This window comes from Glycine max, chromosome 20, assembly GCF_000004515.6.
Source record: "Glycine max cultivar Williams 82 chromosome 20, Glycine_max_v4.0, whole genome shotgun sequence".
Classification (NCBI taxonomy): domain Eukaryota; kingdom Viridiplantae; phylum Streptophyta; class Magnoliopsida; order Fabales; family Fabaceae; genus Glycine; species Glycine max.
The window spans coordinates 46,021,032-46,040,602 of NC_038256.2; the positions used below are offsets into that span (position 1 = coordinate 46,021,032).

Genomic DNA, 19,571 nt, shown 5'->3' on the forward strand with positions numbered 1-19,571 from the left:
ATTGTTTTTTGTTAAAATTTTACATTTGATAAATTTTTAATAAAACAAGTTTAGTAAAATTATCTAATGTAAGATTTTTTAGATAAATATTTAAAATGCACATTAAATTATAAAAAAAAACTGTAAATTTAAATACACATTTATTTTTATAATACGTTTATACTATAGTGGGAGGTGAGAGAAGAGAAAGTTTAAGAAAATTAATGATGGTAAAGAAGAGAGAGGAAATAAAATTCTTACATTTATTGTTTGTCAAAAATAAAAGAAGAGAGAGAAATAATTTATTTGAATTAAATAATAAGTTATTATAATATCCTTAAATTAAAGTTATTATTGTAAAAGAATGTGTTAATTTTTCCCCCTAATTTATGATATTGATTGCTAATATACTTATATTATAAAAAAATGTGCATTAGTAATTTCCATATATATATATAACTGATACAAAGAAGTACTCAACACAAACTAACATACACAATAGATAAACTCTAATCTTAGTGCTTATAAACTTACCACAAGCTTAGGTAATAGGTATGACATTCTAGGATCATCCTTGAAGGTGGTTCTTGTAAGAATTCTTAAGCCAAGAACTGATTCTTATTTTTTGTTTCTCCTAGGAGGGTCTCTGACATGGTGGTATAATATAAGGATTAGAAATCTTGTGAAATCATTGTATGTATCCATCCTTAAATACAGTGTTACACATGCAATTGTGACTTATATGGATCAACTTGAGTGAAGGGTATTTTTGTCTATTCACATAAAATACTGGTGCACCTAGCATTACCCAATTTATTACGGGCTAGTGTACTTCAAGTTGGGCTTGGCCCAAATTGAGAGGTGACAGCCGAGCCCATGGAGCCCAGGAGCAGGAGTAGCAATCGTCTCTTTCTCCGTCTCATTCACTGTGTAGATTGTAAAACAAACACGACGAGAGAGAGAGAGAGAGGCATCGGCGTCTTTGTAATTGTTGATATTGATATTTGATTGATGCGCATGCGGTGGTTCCTCCGAAGCCCAATCATCAAAACCTCGCTGCTGAATCTGAGCCCTTCAATCTCATTAAGACCTCACTGGGCGAGGAGAACCTTCACTTCTTCTTCGAGATCGTCAATGGCGGCCATCCACAACCACAGCAATAGCAACAGCAACAGCGAAACCGGACTGGCGAGACGCTTTTGGATCAAGTTCACGCGCGAATCCATCTTCGCCATGTACACTCCCTTCGTCATCGCCTTGGCCTCCGGTAACTTGCACATTGATTCCTTCCACCGTTACATCGCCCAAGACGTTCATTTCCTACGTGCCTTTGCTCAAGCGTGAGTTCACTCTCCTCTTCAAAACTATTCCGCCCTTGCTTAGCTTTTCTCTTCTATTATTATTCTCCCCAGTTTGGTTGCTGAGAAACTTTACAACAATTATTATCTATCTTAGATGATAGAGACTGAAAATGTTCTCGTCACTCAACATTATTATTAGTTTTAATTTATGGTTTTCCAAGTTAGTGTCACTCAATTCATGTGTTTGGAATTTTATTTTATGTCTTTTTCCTTTTTCTCAGTTTTCTCAGCAACCAAAACTGGAAGGTTAGATTATTTGGTGAATTTGTATATGCATTCATTGAGGTGAGTTTCGGTCTTTAAATCTAGGAAAAGAAACACCGTGCAAGACCTACTCTACTCTCCTCCTACCTTTTCCTTTTCTTTTTCTTTGAAATTAAAAAGCTGTTAGAAGGTTGTGCAAAATAATTTGGTTGTCTAAAGGTTCTTCTTTGTGTTTAATTATTGTTTCGCAGGTATGAGTTGGCTGAAGAGTGTGCTGATGACGACGATGCGAAACTTGGAATCTGTGAGTTGAGGAAGGCAGTTCTAGAGGAGCTGAAGATGCACAACTCGCTGGTACAGGTAAGACGATTTTCCCAGTAGTGTAGGCATGAGCTAGATCAGGGTCCTCAGATCTTACTCCTTAAGACGATTCTGTAACTTATATTTGTGTATTGGGACTGTAATTATGAAGCATTCCAGGGGAAGAATGTCATTTGCCATGATTCTCAACTTGTAAATGGGATAGGCCCCGAATAATATCGTAGGCTTTGTGTGCCATTAGTGAAGGAAATAAATCTCTTCTATATGCTGATTGGATTTAGATCCCTTGTTTAAAAAACTCAAGCAATTTGTGTGCATAATAATGAAGTTTTATATGTTGGAGCTTGATCACATGGGACATCCATTCCAGTGGAACAGGGGAATGAGTGCTTTTAAATTATTTCTGGGAAGGAAAAAAATGTATGACTTTTGCCTGAACTTCACCTCAGTCAGTTTATTATTATTATGACAGTATGTGTGAGATTAAGCCAATCTTTAAACTTCAAATGTATGTCACATATGTATCATATTGTGCTAACTTCATGAGATTTTCAAACAGCCAATTTATACTTCACATGGTTAAATTTCTTTTCCTTTTACCACCCATTTAGCCTATATTATTTTGGTTTTTTGCTAATGGTGTGTAGGAATGGGGGTTGGACCTTGCCAAAGAGCACGGTATTAATTCTGCAACTGTTAAGTACACAGAGTTTCTACTGGCTACAGCCTCTGGGAAGATTGAAGGACTAAAAGGTCCTGGTAAACTTGCTACACCATTTGAGAAAACAAAAATTGCTGCTTATACTTTAGGTGCCATGACTCCTTGCATGAGGCTTTATGCTGTTTTGGGAAAGAAGTTCCAGGAACTTTTGGATTCCAATGAAAGTACTCACCCATATAACAAGTGGATCGACAATTATTCCTCTGATGGTTTCCAGGTTTGTCATATTGACAGTAGAGCCATACCATATTGCCCTTGTGGGTGCTTGGATACTATTTTGAATCTTGGTCAAATATACATTTTAGTCATGGCATTCTTGCACCCCAACTACTCAGTTATTCTTATATTTTAATTTAGGCTACTACTCTGCAAACTGAAGATTTGCTCGACAAACTAAGTGTTTCTTTGACTGGTGAAGAACTTGATGTCATTGAAAAGCTTTATTACCAAGCAATGAAGCTTGAAATAGATTTCTTCTCTGCTCAGCCACTCTTTCAGCCAACTATAGTACCCTTGACTAAAGGACATAAGCCTGCGGAAGATCATCTCATAGTTTTTTCTGATTTTGATTTAACATGCACTGTAGTTGATTCGTCCGCCATCTTGGCTGAAATTGCTATAGTGACGGCACCAAAATCTGATCAGAATCAGCCTGAAGATCAAATTGTTCGGATGTTATCTTCTGACCTCAGGAATACATGGGGTTTTCTATCTAAACAGTATACGGAGGAGTATGAGCAATGTATAGAAAGCATTATGCCTTCCGATAGATGTATGGTGTTTTCCTGTTTTCTTTACAGTAGTCTTAAATGATTAGGAAGAGTCTGTTTTGCTCAGACTTTGTTAATTGGCTTTGATCTTGTGTTTTGCAGTGAACAATTTCGATTATAAAGAATTGTCTATGGCTCTTGAGCAACTTTCAAAATTTGAGAACACTGCAAATAATAGGGTTATCGAGTCAGGGGTACTCAAGGGTATAAGTCTTGAAGATATAAAGCGTGCTGGGGAGCGTCTGATCCTACAAGATGGTTGCACTAACTTCTTTCAGAGCATTGTTAAGAATGAAAATTTGAATTCCAATGTGCATGTTCTTTCATACTGCTGGTGTGGTGACCTCATTAGATCTGCTTTCTCTTCAGGTACATATTCCTTGTCATGAGCTGTTATTTCAGTACTCTTTGCTAACACTTGTATTCCAGTTGTTAATTTTCAGCAACTCAAGCATTTGGAATTAAAATCCTTTTCTTTTGGGATTTCTCTGTGAATCAATTATTGTTTGCACTCTAGGACTAGGAGTCCTCCTAATCATGCCGTGTCATATAGAGTAACTTGCTTGGGTTGCTGATGAACGCACATGGTATTGTGAGGTTTATGCAACTTTCTGATGTATTTTGCTGGAGAGTGACCATGTTTTCAGTTTTTTTATCATTACTTTTACTAGGGGATACAACTTTTGAATGCTTCTCATGCCTGCTCTAGACATGGTTATCATAAGAGAATTTTTGTTACCGTTTGTAACAAAAGTGGAAAGCTCTGCTGGAATTTTGACCCACTTTAGCCAGCTTCTTTTTTGCTACTTTGATATTTTTTTAACTTTAGTGATTTAACTACAGTATACAGCCAGTAAAAAAAAGACCACAGTGTACAGATTCAACTTTTATTATGTAACCAGACATGTTATCATCTGTTAAAGTTGTACATTTCTATATGTTTGACATGGAAAGCATGACTTTTATGTTGGTATGGTTTGTGAGAATGAATTGAGCTCCATGAATTCTTTATTGTTGTTTGTCTTGATCTCTTTCTATTATTTTCTTGAAGCATATGTGTAATTTTCTATTGAAATACTCGTTCTTTTGTTGTCATTATTTTAATAGTTGTTGATATCTTTCTTGTTTACTCTAGTAGTTTTATCTTTTGTGGTTTCATATTATATCATTCTTTATGTGTACTTTTTTATGAGAACTTGCCAAATTGATTGAATTTTTGCAATGTATTATATTTTAGTTTCTTATTGTCTTATAATTTTATTTTTCTAATTTGTGAGCAGCTGATTTGAATGAGTTGAATGTCCATGCTAATGAGTTCACTTATGAGGGATCTGTTTCCACGGGTGAAATTGTTAAGAAGGTGGAGTCTCCCATTGACAAGGTTGAAGCTTTTCGTAACATATTGAAAAATTGCAATGATGACAAGAAGAAATTAACTGTTTACATTGGGGATTCGGTGGGTGATTTACTTTGCCTACTTGAAGCAGATGTTGGAATTGTGATCGGTTCAAGTTCAAGTCTTAGAAGTGTAGGGACGCAATTTGGTATTTCATTTGTCCCATTGTATTCTGGCTTGGTTAAGAAACAGAAAGAATACGTTGAAGGAAGCACTTCTAATTGGAAGGGTTTATCTGGCATTCTTTACACAGTCTCTAGTTGGGCTGAAGTGCATGCTTTTATTTTGGGTTGCTAGTCTTATTTTGTGTCTCTCGCACCCAAATTCATGCTAGGCTAAAAGAAAGAAACATATATATAGTGAAATACAAATACACAAGCAGGTGGCTAATTTTATAAGCGGCCACAGATTTTCTGCTGTCTCATATTTCTCTTACAGGATGTTGCAATTCAGAGATTTGGTGTCATTCTGATTAGTGGATATGCTGTAATCAGGGTATCTGCAATTTCCTGGAATTTTCTCAAGTGTTTCTTTGACATTTGTGTTTGCTCATTGTTGTTGATAACTTTTTTCCCCCTGAAATCTTGTCAGGTATGAGAAATTTCAGACAGCAATAATACAAATGCTTGTTAGATCAGGACATCAATTCAGGCTTTGAAGTGTTGTACGGGTATTTAGTAGGCTATTGCTGTTCCATAATTTTAAGAATTCGGCAGAGATCCTGTGTATTTTCAGTTGACTCCTTGATCATTTATGAATGCAGATGCAGAAGTGATGTTCATGTTTATATTGGGACACTTATTTTATTTTGTTTTACTTTATTGTTTTTAAATATTTTTTGGCAGATTTATGGAGTTTTTCTTAGATATGTGGGAGAGGTTAAGAATACAATGGCTGAGGGCCTTTTTATGAATGTTCTGAAAATATATAATTTATCAAACTCGAGAGAATTAATTTGCATATGAATAAGAAGAAAAGGTTAGCTAAATGGATAAAGGAAAGAAAAGGTGAAAGATACTCCGTTTGAATTAATGTGGGGAAACACTATCTGCTTTAATAATCATCAAAGAGTGGTATAGAATCGAAAGGATTTTTTATTATACAGATAACTGATTTTTTAAAACCTTTTAAATTTTAAGCAGATAAGTATAAAGGATATCACTGAGTAAGCTGTACCTTCAAACTGAAAGGATTTCAACATAGAAAAAAATAAAATTAAAAAAATGTATTATATATGTTCGGAAACACAATGGGAAATTGTGAATAAAGTAGTTTCTTTGTTTATGGAATTTGCTATTTCAACTTATATCTTGTTTCCCCTTTATTTAGTGGATAATAAAAAATAAAATTAAAATTTCATGAAACGCATTAAACACTTTCGCGTTTCCTTTACATGGCGAGGGCACTAAAGCGTGGCAAACGTTTTCTTTATATTTATTCTAGTGCATCCACATAAGGAGTCTTTTTTATTTGCTAAGTTAACATAAGGAGTCGAAAAAAATCATTATTTATCTGTTTATTATTTTTCTTCTTTTAAGGTTTTTCTTTTTTTTCAGAAGAACTGTCACCGACTTGATCAAATGTCAAGTAAACTATTCTTGTAGCTCACACGAAGAAGAGCACGTTCCCACAATTGAACAAATAAACTTGATGAGGCTTTAAATGGAGAAAACAAGCACGTTCCCACAAAATTACACTATCTCATTTGCCCATAAAAGAGTCAAATGATAGCGTTTATTTATTAAATTTGTGTTGCATCAATTTGTTTGGGGGGTATACCGAGAAAATGGGATGGAAACAAGGATTATGTAATATATTTTCTTTGGTAATAAAAAATTAGGGCGAGAGAATGATGCTTAAGTCAAAAATTGGTAAAATTTATAGACTCAAAATAATTTTACCTCATCCCAAAGACACTAATAGAGATACGAACTTGCAACTTGTGACAAGTGTGAAACCCGTCTTAGCCAATCAAGTGAATCAACCAATCTATTAAGTACAAAAAAGCAATATTTTCATGAGAATTTTTACAATAATAAAAAAAGATAAAAAAAAGGGAATGAAATATAATTATTTATCACGTAGTAAATAGAGCTAAAAAAGTTGTAATAAATATAAACTAGTTCAAATAACCGCTGAAATTATTTTTAAGGCAATTATCGTAAAAACTAATAAAATTGTGATAAATAGTTATTTGTAATTAAATTATAATGTAAAATTATTTTATATCAATGATGGATTTTCTCATATAAATATTGTATTGCAAAAATTATAAGTAACATTATTTAAAATAAAAAAGTGAGGTCTAATAACAAGAAAATAGCTGAATTTTCAGTTGAAAGAAGAAAATTAATTGCTTTAGGAAGCCGATTCATCAAGCCATCACCTGTCAAATCCTCAATAATAGCCATATAATATACAACTTTGTATAATAGTTCCCTCTGCCTCAAAATGCACTGGATAGAGAAAACTTCGATATTAAGAATAAGAGAATCCTAATTATAGTGAGACTATAAGACATATAAAACATTATTAGTATTTTTAAACAAAGATAACTTATTTTAATAAAAATATAATAGTATTATCAGTATTATGCAGAACATAGAATTTAAATTTAAATTAAGATATTAAAATTTATTGGTAAAAGTAGTTTGGCACTTGTATCTCTTAATTAAGGTTTGGAGTTTAATCCTCAACTTGAGGATGAAGTTACGATTTGGAGCACCACTTTACCCTCAAAGTGGGTCAATCCTATGAAAAGAGGATTAATTAAGTGTCAAATAAAAGCTTTATATATTTCTCAGTTAAAAAATCAAATTAAGATTGACTAATTTAAGTAATATCATATCGTATGTGTTGCATTTATGTTAGAAATAAAATATAATTTTTTTATTAAATGATGAAAAGAGAATAAGTGCATAAAAAACGTGAAAAGATAGAAAATATACCAAGCAACTTTGCTGTGAACTGAGAAAGTTTAACCCGAGACATGAAACCAAAGGAACCAAACATGTTGACCGGTGTGTTTGAAAAACCGTTCCAACCACGTTGAATGGATGTTTCCCACTTTCCCATGCAAAAATAGAGAAGCAAGGGGAGACTTGTTTTGGCGTTTAATTGGACTGGACATGGATACTAACATGCACTTAATAGTTAACACTCGGATTACAGTACTCGATTTGACTAAAACAAAATCTACACTTCTGAGATTAGTTAACTTCTACCACAAGGTAACTTTAGTTTATGGTGCTTAACTCTGTATTTGAATTGAAAAAGAATCCATTATAATCCCGGCTAAAATTTAAATGCTACTTGCTTCACAATAATTAAAGAATTTAAATAACTATGTTAGTAGTATTAAATTTATCAATAGTTTTATATTTTTTTATAGTTTATATAATATTGAATTGAAGCAATGGCTTATGGCTATTATTTTTGTCTTGAGGCAGAGTATCACAACTTAGAAAATTCTTTGGTGCTGTAGGAGTAATCTCATGAGCTAGTTAAAACAAAACACAATAGTAACATGTAAAATTGAATCTGCTAAACCTTGAAAGGGTGCAAAATTTCTGAGTCAATTTGTCTTGAGACTTGAGCCTCGGTCTCACAGAATGGTGCCAAAAGTGGTCGCACAGTTGTGTGAATAGCACTCAGCAAATAATACAAAGCACAAAAAGTTGTACACTTTTTGTGTAGGTACAACTGGGGACAAGTGGTGCTCTTGCTTTCTTTTCCAGCAAATAACAAATTTCTTAAACAGTTTTAGCTTGATATTTTGGCCGGTTAATTGCTGAAATTCTTTGTTTCCCTAACTAACAAGATATTAGATATATATATATGGTTGAGTACAACAGAAGAAACTGGAAAGGATCCACCAAAATCATGGGCACAATCATCTGTAACAACTTTATCAACCTTAACAACCCTAGGTAGTTCATACTTTATCTAAAGCTTTACTTTTTCATTAAAGAGAAAAAACAACCTCACTTGACCTACTTCAAAAGGAAGGATTAATGCGAGGTTGCATAATAAGGACTCATTTACTCTACAGTTTGTCCTGGATCCAAGTCTTGTGACAACTCAAATGGTAAACATTAATAACCTACCCTAACTGGCAACACCTGGATAACCTTGATAATTAATTAGCTATAGGAAATAAACTACTTGGTTGTTCAAGTCTATGATTGAAAATTTGAAGGCCACGAATATTTTTATAAGCATAGCTCCATGAGTTTCTTTATTCTGTGAGACTTAGTTTTGGTACAATACATGACAATGAGATTTAAACTCACCTCGTATAACTTATGCAGAGTCCTGTATCACTTATTTTGTGAGACTTAATTGAAACAATGTGACTTCAAATATTTAAATTTTTGCACCAATAGTATGTATCTTTTTTAACCATTTATACTAACAAAATGAAATTAGTGCCATATAAACTTTCCTTTTTCATCAACCTGTTGATGAAAGAGCTGGTTAGGTCCACCATATAGATAAATAAAACCCCTCCCACTCAATGCTCTACGCACAAATACAACAAACAAAATTATTCTTCAGTATTAATAATTTCTTTAAGTGACTTCTGATTCCGCACTAGCAATTTGTGAAAGATCTATGTAATAGAATATTCCTTCTTTGTCAATATTCGTACTAGAAATTATGAATAAATCAAAGACATGAAGTAGATAGACCCTTGGCATTTGTGTATTTATATAGAATATTGTTTCATCCATCCATCTCTCGTGTTCTAAGAAATACATATCCGATTGAAAGAATAAGTAGCAACTCTGTAGCCTCTTTTCCCATCATCTCCTTACCTCCTCTTTTTTCAAATTAGTCCTGCAGAAGAAGATCATCATGAGGCGCTTAAAGTCAAGAACAACACCACTTTTGTCCAAGTTTGCGCCGTTGTTGGAGCCATGGCCAAATGATGCTATAAGAAAGGAACTATAAACCTGATCAGGACATTTGACCTGAGGAAACATGCCCTCTAGGCAAGTCTGATGCTTGGCTTTTCATCTCTGCTGTTGAGAATCAAATAAGGCATGGCTCACGTCATGAAATTATTTAGCATATCATATCTGTTTGATATTAGTATAAGTTTTTCTGTTTACTACCTCTCCTCCTTCCTTTCCCAGTTGGGACAATGATATGTTATGTATATCCTTCTCTGCTCTACAACAGCTGCTTTTGTAATACTACTTGTATGAAAGTTTTATTATACCTCAGTTTTTCTCTTTTCTGTTTGTTCAATTGGATTCTTAGTTTATTGTATTGATTATGTGCAACTGGCATGGCCAGGTAAGAAAAAGAACAAAAAAGCTTACTGTTTTCTCTAAATTAATTAATCAAAGATATTATTTGCTGGATTTAAATTGGCTCTTCCAATGAAAACATAATCACATGACATGATCCTTTCTGGCTTTATATTATTGAAAGTAACAGCCACCCCCCTTTTGAGATATTCATCGTGTGTACACGTATAAGGGCGAGGGATTAATGCTTCAATTGTTCAAGTTAGAATGATGATTGACTTAAAGCTAATAATATAAAATGAAAACATGCTTTGGAGAAGAAGAAAAGAATGAATAAATTACACAAGCAGCCTGCCATGAGTTGTATGTATTTTGGTTAATAATAGTCTGGTTAAAAACCATGCAATTCCAATGGCAGACTCTTGAGCACGCACAGATATGTCAAATATATATGAATATAAAGCATGTATCATGCATCTACATCTTGTTTCAGATCTAATGAATGTGATGATTCTAGGTTCAAAGGAAAAATTGAATTGTTGAGGGAGGATTAAACTCTCCAAACAGCTGGAAAGTGGAAGAATGAATTCTTGTGGACGAAATGTATTTAACATCTGCCTAGAATTGGCAGGTGCAGGAAAGGCTTTTTAGTTCTATCAGTATGCAATTGATAAATGCTATTTGGTTTTTTGATCCAGTTTGAAATTTCATGTGTATGTCTAATTTGATACTTCAAGTTACTACATACTATGTAGTAACTGTGGTCAAGAGTGCACTTGGTTTCACGTTCACTTTTTGATCAACAATCATAGCGTGTACCTGAATGGTATTTTGCATCTTTAACTCAAGTCATAAAAGTCTTAATAATTATCATTCCCCTTCTTATTCAAGATGTTAATTAGGAGAAAAATCAAACAAGTTTACCTGCTCAAACTTCTGACAATTATATCACTTGAGTTCATATTAAGTGGCCCTAAACGATCTTGGTAAATCTTCATCAAAGTTTATAATTGGATTTAACGTTAGAATGTGCAGATCATGCCCCACTCAGAACTTATATGCATAGGAGGGAAATAAAATAATAAATTGGGGCAAGTTAGTATTACTTTTTCAGCAAAAAGCCAAATAAATGGCTCAGATCTTTAGTTTTCTCCGATAACTTATTTCGTAGTTTTCATCGACCACACCACACTACACTTTTACTTTAGGATAAGCATAATAATGCTCGTCAAGTCTACCCTATTTGTCCAATATCAACTTCATTTTTCTTTATTAGATATGAGTTAGTCGCCAGTGTCCCACCTGGAGGAAAGTGATGCGCACCAACAAACTTAAAGGCGGTATAATATAACTATAACCTGCCTAAATAAATAAATAAATAATTTTTTATTGGCTTGTGAATCATCAGGCGCAAAAACGACAAGCCAAATATATATGATTAACTTTGTTTGATAATTGATCCTTTGATTATATATCAAGGATAGTTCGATTATACTGAGGAGCACCGGCTTCCAATATAATCAAGGACTGTTTTTCTACCTTTTTGATATTTTCCCTTCTCTGTTATGGCTTCAAGTGGCCAAAATTTATGTCCGTTGTGATTTTTTTTGAGTTATTAACCACTTGTATTGTCATGCTTGTACCATTTTGAACTTGCAATTTTCAAGAATTAGGGGTGGTTAAAAAGATACAGACTAATAATAAATTAATTTGTCTCTTCATAAGTGCTACTTACACTATAATAGAAAAGAGATCCTCTATAAATAAAATCACAACTAGATTCTCTTGTGCGAGTTCCACTATCACTGGGAACGAGTATGACAAGTCAAGTGCTATGAAATCTAGCATAGAAGTTGGTCTTGAGTTAGGCTTTGCTTTGTCGGAGTAATAGTCTATATGCCACACACAAAAAAAAATGTTTATATGATATTTCTACCTATTTTAGGGTGTAAAATGTCATTTTTCCTTGGATGCTACCCATTTTAATTTTTTAACAAAGTTAACTCAAAAAATAGTAAAGATATCATCCTTGTAATTGCCATCTCGCATAGAAGTGGATCCCATACCGAAGCCAAGGACGAAAAGAAAAGTATACTGAAAGATACTAATCGGTTCTCTTTATTATTAAGAAAAGCAGGGATGAGAGATGAAAAGGAAGAAAATGACAAAATTTGAACTTTATATCTCTTCCTCTTTTTATTGTGTAAGATGTGGATAATGTATAAAACTTAAAGGTTCTGGGTTGTAACCACAGGGCGCACCACTCATTATTTGGTCAAAACTTGGGCAGTGCCTTGATATTTACCGCAATACTGAGATAAACTGAATTTGTTCAACTCGGTTCCAATGGGCAATTGGCATCATTCAACATTCAAGGGAGAAACTGGAATTATTGTTAATGTGGATTGATATAAGTGATTAAAGATTCAATACAAATTTTCACCTTTTTCATAGGCATGAGTTTGGATTCCTGTGACATTACTTTCTTCGCTTAGTAGATAATCCTTCTCAAGAAAATCTTTTGGGGACATCGAACTAGTTGAGTAATTATAATTGAATGAAACTTCTTGCAGTTCAAGCGTATGTGGTTAACTCTTTAGATGGTCTATGCTGACAACCACTATATGTCATCAGCACCCTACTAACAGTATTGGAAGTGCCTGATTGCCTCTCCAATCTTACCAATTTTTTTTCCAAGATACAAAGAGAAACTGGTTAAAGTCCACCGGCAAACTAAATTTTATGTAAACAGCATATTAGTCTTTAATGTTTAAACAAATTCAACTAACAGTGCAAGGATTCCGAATTTATAAAATATCTAGTGATTAAAGTCAAGCCTATGAGGACTCCTCATAATCTTGAAAAAAAAATGAAACTAACTCATGGAGCAAAAATATACGATTAGTAGCTTGACAACTGTGCAAATGACATTCTCTTCCTAGCCTTCACGAAAAGGATGTTTCAAGAACAAAAATACAAGTTTCACGCGCAATTTTGACAGCCATTTCACATCAAGCAAGCACGTTCTTTGAAAAACACAACACGTTTATCTTATTTGAGACTCAAACTGTAATTTCAAAAGGAGCGACGCCATCTTTTATGTAATAAAGGAATTATGGAAACAAGGAAAAATACATTATGCTTCATTGACAAAACTAATACTGCATTGGTCACTAGAACAACAATACCCGTTAGTTGAATACAATAATAACCACCACTAAGTCTCAACATGAGATAAGTTAGATGCATCAAATGATTCAAATGTTTTTGAGTTTTCTCAAAAACTAAATTTTAAGAGTTTTTCCTAAGATTTTGTTCCGCCTAATGTCATGCTTTGCTGCCAATTTTTGCATTAGCAAGCCCAAGCTCGGTTGTGTATGGCAACTTATCCCAATCCTATATAGATCAATGACGCATATTTTCTTGAAGTAAAGGTGAATAAAAAAAATAATCTACCACAGTTTGCACCAGATCAAAGAATTAAATCAACAACAGAAGTTTGCATTGCGTGAAGCATCCCTCTCTTCAAGCCCTTTCAGAAATGATCTGATTGCAAGATGTTCAGAGGAGTATGTCAAGAAACATGTTAATATTAAGCCCCCAACGACCATCAAAGCTAACCTGTTAGAAATATAAATCAAAATATAAGTGTAAATTCAAAGAGAAAGATTTGAGAAAAATGTTCTTCCTCTTAAAAAAACTACTTAGAATTAAAGGAAAGAACACTTAAATATGGTTAAATCCACTTCAAACTGAATACATATCAAAAAGAGAAGATTATTTTGGTAGGTTCTATTAAATTTCAATTTCATGCGTACTATAGAGGTGGCATTCTATGTGCTAAAAATAGGCAACAAAAAGCACCAAAATACAACAGAAGACAAAAAAGAAAAACCCTCCTGATTCAAGTATGTTGCTCTGTCCAAAAACACATAATTATCTGTTAAGAATTTACTTCACTTCTTCCTCCCTCTTAAAAAAACAAGAAAACAAAAGCAAACAAAGTTACTAACATCCCTAATTGTCTCCAAACTACCATTCCAGTTTAATGAGGTAGAAGAAGGACTGAATTAAAACGTGAGCCAAAAATAAGCAAAGAATGACCAATGAAATGGTCAAATAACCTTACAGTTTCTGTTTCTTAGGGTGGATGAAATCACAGGTTGAAAGCCTATCAGATGCACCATGCACGTGATTATAAGTTACCACTCAAAAGAGACCATTGCAGACTGTAGATTCTTTTAAATTTGGATTTTGAAGTTTACTAATTGACTAGTCAATGATTACAAAAACATACTGAGAACGGGGTGCTATTTCTAAAATTTAAACCATGAAGACGGATAATAAAATTGTATATTTCAATATGGTATCTTTACTAATAAATTCAAAGGAAAATTACCGTAAAAACAATGCAGTGATCCCAAAAAGAAAAGGCAAAGATGGAGTAGCAATGGCCAAGAAGGCCATCCCTAATCCATAGAACCACGTAGCAGCATTACATGATGACATCTGACGCTGATGAACTGTTAATACAGATGAGATCAAATTAAGGATGACAATTAAAAAAAGAATAAAAAGAATAAGTCTTGAGGACACAGTTAGATGAAAGACAAAAACCCCAAATAAGCTCTACTCTGGCAGAACATACCTTTTCCAGAATCATCATCAGAATATTCATGATGAGACAATGAGGAAGGTGTTTGTGATGTCATAATCCTTCCACGATGATAAATCAAATTTAGATAACCTCCAAATAGTATAAAGAAGATTGTGAATGTCCATTCATACATCAAAAGCAAACCAGTCCATGGAGCCACTTGCCGTGGTACTATCAAGAGAGCTAATCCAAGAGACACCACTGCAGCCAATAAACAGACACAGACAGAAATACTGCCCATATATGCAGGCGCCTTGTACTGAGCACCATTTATGAGCTGTTTAACACCATAAATAATACTTAGTATTGCTTATAAAAAAAATATTTTTTAAGAATGCACAAGCAAGCAGCATGCATATCCAACTACAGGATTTGGATCCTCTAATGTGAGGACATCACATTACCCAGTCATCTGATGAGTATGCAAGGGCCTCACATGCGAGGAACCAAATCCCTAAATAAGAAGATATAGAAGCAAAAAAATGACCTTATGAGGGGAATTGAGAGTTGAGGTAGAAATGGTAGTATATGCAAGTGGCCCCCCTGATTTAATCCTGTAATAAAGGTGTCTGACATGATCACATAGTGAGGTTCTATAACAGGAACCAAAGTATCCCTGATTCTGCAGAAAATACAACATTATGAGGCACATGGAATTCCTAATGCTTAAAGAATAAAATCAATTCATGATAGCTGACCTTTAGAAATGAACGATAGCAGCAGAACAGCACAGCACAAAATGGTAGCAGAAAAAGAAACTTCACAAGATAATTATCTTTAGGATTTTGGCCCCCTCCAGTTCCAGGAAGGGATTCCTCCAGCTGTTCCCTTACATTCTGCAGCACAAACAAGGTAAAAGCAAATTATTTAACATTTATCACAAACTTCAACTTAGTCACATGACTACTCAAGCAAGATGGCCTTTTAAAAAATTACTGGAAGACAAATTTTTGAGATATTGCTAAAATAGAATAATAATGCACAAATACCTGCCAGACATCAACAGGTTTCACAAGCCAAGATGTCCACCAGTCCCAAGGCTTAAGAGGGCCTAGTGTATAATGAATTACACGGAGTTCGTTCTCATCCACCATCCACTGGACAAATCAGCATGAATAGTATGAATAGTTATATAACTGAAGTAAAAGATGCAATGTAAAAGAACACAGAGATATTTAAATGCATATATTTGGTATGTATGTGAGAGAATGTACGAAATATTCACAGCAGCTAATTCAAAACTAGGAAAATTCGGTACAAGAATCTGAGTTTCAACTCCTGAAATGGTCATCCACCTCCCACCATTTAAAAATCAACTCAAATTGATTGAAAGGCAAAGGTTACCTACTGCATACTTGCCCATCAATTTTCTCTTCTCCAACAAAATCTTCTCAAAATTTGCCAATTTTTGTCGACATTGACCCAAGCCTCGATTATGGCTTCCATCCCCTCCAGTTTCTCTTCCAATTCATTCAACCTCTCGTTCACAAACATCATGATCTTACTTCCCCCCTTTTAATCTGGCAGGTTGGACCAAAAATGATAGAACACCAATTGATATATTGGAGAAGAGTAATATTAAATCACACAAAATACAGCAGCATTTGCAGTCCTAGAGTCATAGACTTCTACAGAGAAGAGTTCTCTGTTCAGATTACTAGAAAATAATACACAAGTATCCCCCTACTACACACACATTTAATAATATGTAACTACTCCTAACTCTCTGCCCTAAACTGTCAACATTGCAGTTACTATTCAACTTATTCTAATAATGCATTACTGCTAATGACAATTATTATTACACCAATCTTAATATGTAATTGCTCCTACTTTTGCCAATAATTGTCATTACTACCCCTAACTCAATTCCCATCACACATGCCCCAAAACCCAGTTTCTAACAGGAAGTAAAGAAAGATGAAAATGTTAAATTGATGGAAATTTTCCGAGGCTTTCCTCCTACATCATCACCTTGACCCATCTGCATAGCAAAATTAATAAGTGCTGATCCTAACTGCTAAAATTGCCATCCGCCAACAGCAGCAGCACTAAATAACTCCTTTAAGGCTTTAACATTATTAATATATTAAAATGGGTCACTGCAATGCTATAGCTATTAAAGAGATGCTTCAGCACGAACTCCAATTTCTACCATAAGCTCCTAAACCAACAAAAGAAATCCATCTCAACACAAAAGAAATTTTCCCTGCAATTGTTGTAGAAGATTTATTCAATTTTTCCTTTAACCTATTCAGAAAGGCTTTAATTTTTAATACCTCAATTAAAAAAAATTATTTCCAACTATCACAAAGAATATATGTTATTAAGACAGTAGGTGTTAAACTAATTGCATCATGTGAATTGGAACATTAACTAAACATCAATACATGAACATGTAGGACTATTACAAGTTAAACATTAATCAGATAAGGCAACTGGATCTAACAGGCATCCATCTGAACTGAAAACTCAAATAAGGAAGTTACAAAGGGAAGAAACAAAAAGGGAGATGTATCACTGTTGTATTGCCCCTAATTACATAAAAGTAAGGAAACATCCTCTTATTTACCAATATTCCAGTACCTTGTTAGCCAGCATGTAAAGACCAACGTCTGCATTATAAAGTGTGGAAAGTCGCTCCATTTCAGGAACTGGTCTAGTATCCAACATTTTTGGGGACAAATTTGGCTCAAAAAGATGTGCGTTGGGAAATCCAGAGTAATATGAATTGAGAAATCCCTGATCCCCTGTGAAAGCAGGAAGAGAGATGATGTCAATTGTTCAAACCTATCAGATTCAAATCCACATCTAATACAAAATGCTTCCAGCAAGGAAATCCAAATGAATAAAATAATGGCATATAATATTAGTACAAAAAAGAGAAAAAAGAAAAAACAATAATACCTCCAGTGTAAGATGGTAGAGTTTTTACTTTGCTCATCATGTCATTGAAAACAGTAGCAGATGGCTGCACCACCATGACTCCGGAATTCAACCTCTCAGAATGCTTTAAATTAGCACAGAATTTTCCACATTTGAAAAGTTCTTCAATATTCTTAACCACAATAGTATCAGCATCAAGATAAACAACTGCACATACATATTCAAGACAGCCAATAAATCATAGGGCATAAACATGAGAAGCTACATCCCATTTGAAAGGCAATAACCTAAATGGAAAGTTTAGAGCATCCTCCACAACTTCCATAACCCGACACAAAAAACATAAATACTATACCTTTCTTGTAGTCAGTCATGTTAAATATTTTGAGCTTTGTATAGACACCCCAAAATCTCTTTGGACGTACTTGATTAGGATTTGCCAGTAAACTAATCTTCTCAACTATCCACCCATCAGCCTACACAAAAAGCAATCATAAAACCCTTTACCCTACCCACGAGGTCTATAATCAACAATATCACTTAAAATAAGTTATAACTAACAAAATTTAGGATTCATGTCAAATGAAACATTAATATCAAATTTAATATAAAGTGATCAGAAATTTTTCATTTCTCGTTCCGCAATAATACAATTGGCAAAGGAAAAGAGTACCTGGAGAAGGGTATTGGCATAATCAGAGACACCATCAGAGACCAAAACGACCATGTCTTTGTTGGATCCCGTGTCGCGTATCGATTTGCCGAGAACTCGAACACCCAACAAGAATTCATCTCCGTACAATAGAGTCACGTATGCCACATCCGTCCTCTCAGATCCCAGTGATTGAACTGAAGCCAGCAGAAGTATCAGCCATAACCATATACTTCCACACAATTTCATCCTAACTCGATTCTCAACGTGAAGATTCTTTTCTCGAGAAAAATCCCTTCTCGCTGTTACTTCCAACCGTAAAACTCTTTTAATTATTTTTTAATCCATGGAATTTTAGTAAAGAGAAATCATCATGTATACTCAATTACTCATCCTATATTTCTAATTATTATAACCACTGAATTAAATAATATATTTTTTATAAGATTCAACTCATCAATATGCTATTAGCCTATTTAACTGTTTAGTAAAATAAAACATTTCGGTACTTTAATTTTTTTAAAAAACGCTACTTTATGTGGTTTTTAATTAAGCTTAAGGTCTTGTTTTAGTAAATTTCTCAATGAATATCTACATAAGAAGAAAATTAAAAAAAATCAGTTTTTTCCCCAAATTAAAATCAAGTACCTCGGATTTTGAAGAAGTTAGATAATAAAAAAACAACTATTAAATTTAAGGTGCATAAATTTATTTTAATTTAACTTATTTTACATCCTTACTTCCTTCTTCTACAAGTATTTATTGAACAAGTTGATCAAAACAAAACCTAATTATAACTTCATAACTTATTTTATTAATTTTTATCTTGATTAACTTATTAAAATATTCCGTTATCCCTCTAGTTATTCAAAAAACCATTAACCACTCTTTCACACTTTCATAAATATAATTTCTTTAATGAAATCATTGAAATGATAATATAAATATATTTATATTTTTCATTTCATTTAATTATTTTTTTTTAAATAAATTAAAATAGAATAATGATAATTATTATTTTTTGAAATATAATGGTAATGATATAAAAAATATATAGTTACAAAATTTTATGTCATGGCCAAAAAATATGATCCTTTATTTAGTTCAACAATTAATTTTGTCAAATATTAATTCAATAAACTAATTTATTAAATTTCAATTTACAACTATCTTATTATATATGAACTAATAATTTCAAACACACCTCAAGTATATTTTAATTGGTATAATTTAATTAATAGAAAATAAATTATTAATATATAGATTATGATGCATTATGTCAATAATACTAGTACGACATATCAGTGGTTTATATCTATCTTTATAGTAACAGAATTTTTGTTAATATACACCACCAATTTAATTTTAA

The 19,571-nt window shown here is 33.3% G+C and overlaps 2 protein-coding genes across 10 annotated transcripts; one reads left to right on the top strand and one right to left on the bottom strand.

The window, feature by feature from the left end:
- Positions 1–907: 907 nt before the first annotated feature.
- On the top strand, positions 908–5,558 carry LOC100813450 (bifunctional TH2 protein, mitochondrial). 8 transcript variants are annotated; one of them, XR_005890329.1, is made up of 9 exons: positions 914–1,319; positions 1,796–1,904; positions 2,513–2,803; positions 2,944–3,358; positions 3,459–3,725; positions 4,637–4,737; positions 5,191–5,247; positions 5,344–5,422; positions 5,516–5,558. XR_005890329.1 is itself a non-coding variant. In XM_041013426.1 (8 exons), exons 1-8 carry the CDS (start codon positions 991–993, stop codon positions 5,347–5,349), a joined length of 1,575 nt encoding a protein of 524 aa, XP_040869360.1. In that variant the 5' UTR covers positions 914–990; the 3' UTR covers positions 5,350–5,539. The 8 variants fall into 8 exon arrangements, 4 of the variants coding, with proteins under 4 accessions (XP_014628388.1, XP_040869360.1, XP_006606472.1 ...); XR_005890328.1 differs by having other exon boundaries at positions 5,191–5,422; XM_041013426.1 differs by having other exon boundaries at positions 5,344–5,539.
- A 7,595-nt stretch (positions 5,559–13,153) lies between these two features.
- Positions 13,154–18,665, bottom strand: LOC100813990 (inositol phosphorylceramide glucuronosyltransferase 1). Of its 2 annotated transcripts, XM_006606410.4 has the most exons (11): positions 18,224–18,576; positions 17,906–18,026; positions 17,572–17,757; positions 17,251–17,414; positions 15,654–15,761; positions 15,363–15,500; positions 15,152–15,286; positions 14,796–14,941; positions 14,656–14,723; positions 14,407–14,530; positions 13,154–13,628 (listed from the first exon to the last, which is right to left on the bottom strand). In XM_006606410.4, the coding sequence occupies exons 1-11, from the start codon at positions 18,449–18,451 to the stop codon at positions 13,493–13,495; spliced, it is 1,554 nt and encodes a 517-aa protein (XP_006606473.1). In that variant the 5' UTR covers positions 18,452–18,576; the 3' UTR covers positions 13,154–13,492. The 2 variants fall into 2 exon arrangements, with proteins under 2 accessions (XP_006606473.1, XP_003556480.1); XM_003556432.5 differs by having other exon boundaries at positions 14,656–14,941; positions 18,224–18,665.
- Positions 18,666–19,571: the final 906 nt, after the last annotated feature.

Coding starts and splice junctions, on each gene's coding strand:
- LOC100813450 (XM_014772902.3), top strand. CDS start 991: ATGCGCATGCGGTGGTTCCTCCGAAGCCCAATCATCAAAACCTCGCTG. Junction 2,804..2,943: donor ATTCCTCTGATGGTTTCCAG/GTTTGTCATATT, acceptor ATTTTAATTTAG/GCTACTACTCTGCAAACTGA. Junction 3,726..4,636: donor TAGATCTGCTTTCTCTTCAG/GTACATATTCCT, acceptor ATTTGTGAGCAG/CTGATTTGAATGAGTTGAAT.
- LOC100813990 (XM_003556432.5), bottom strand. CDS start 18,451: ATGAAATTGTGTGGAAGTATATGGTTATGGCTGATACTTCTGCTGGCT. Junction 15,287..15,362: donor GCTATCGTTCATTTCTAAAG/GTCAGCTATCAT, acceptor TATTTTCTGCAG/AATCAGGGATACTTTGGTTC. Junction 13,629..14,406: donor ATCACTGCATTGTTTTTACG/GTAATTTTCCTT, acceptor TATTTCTAACAG/GTTAGCTTTGATGGTCGTTG.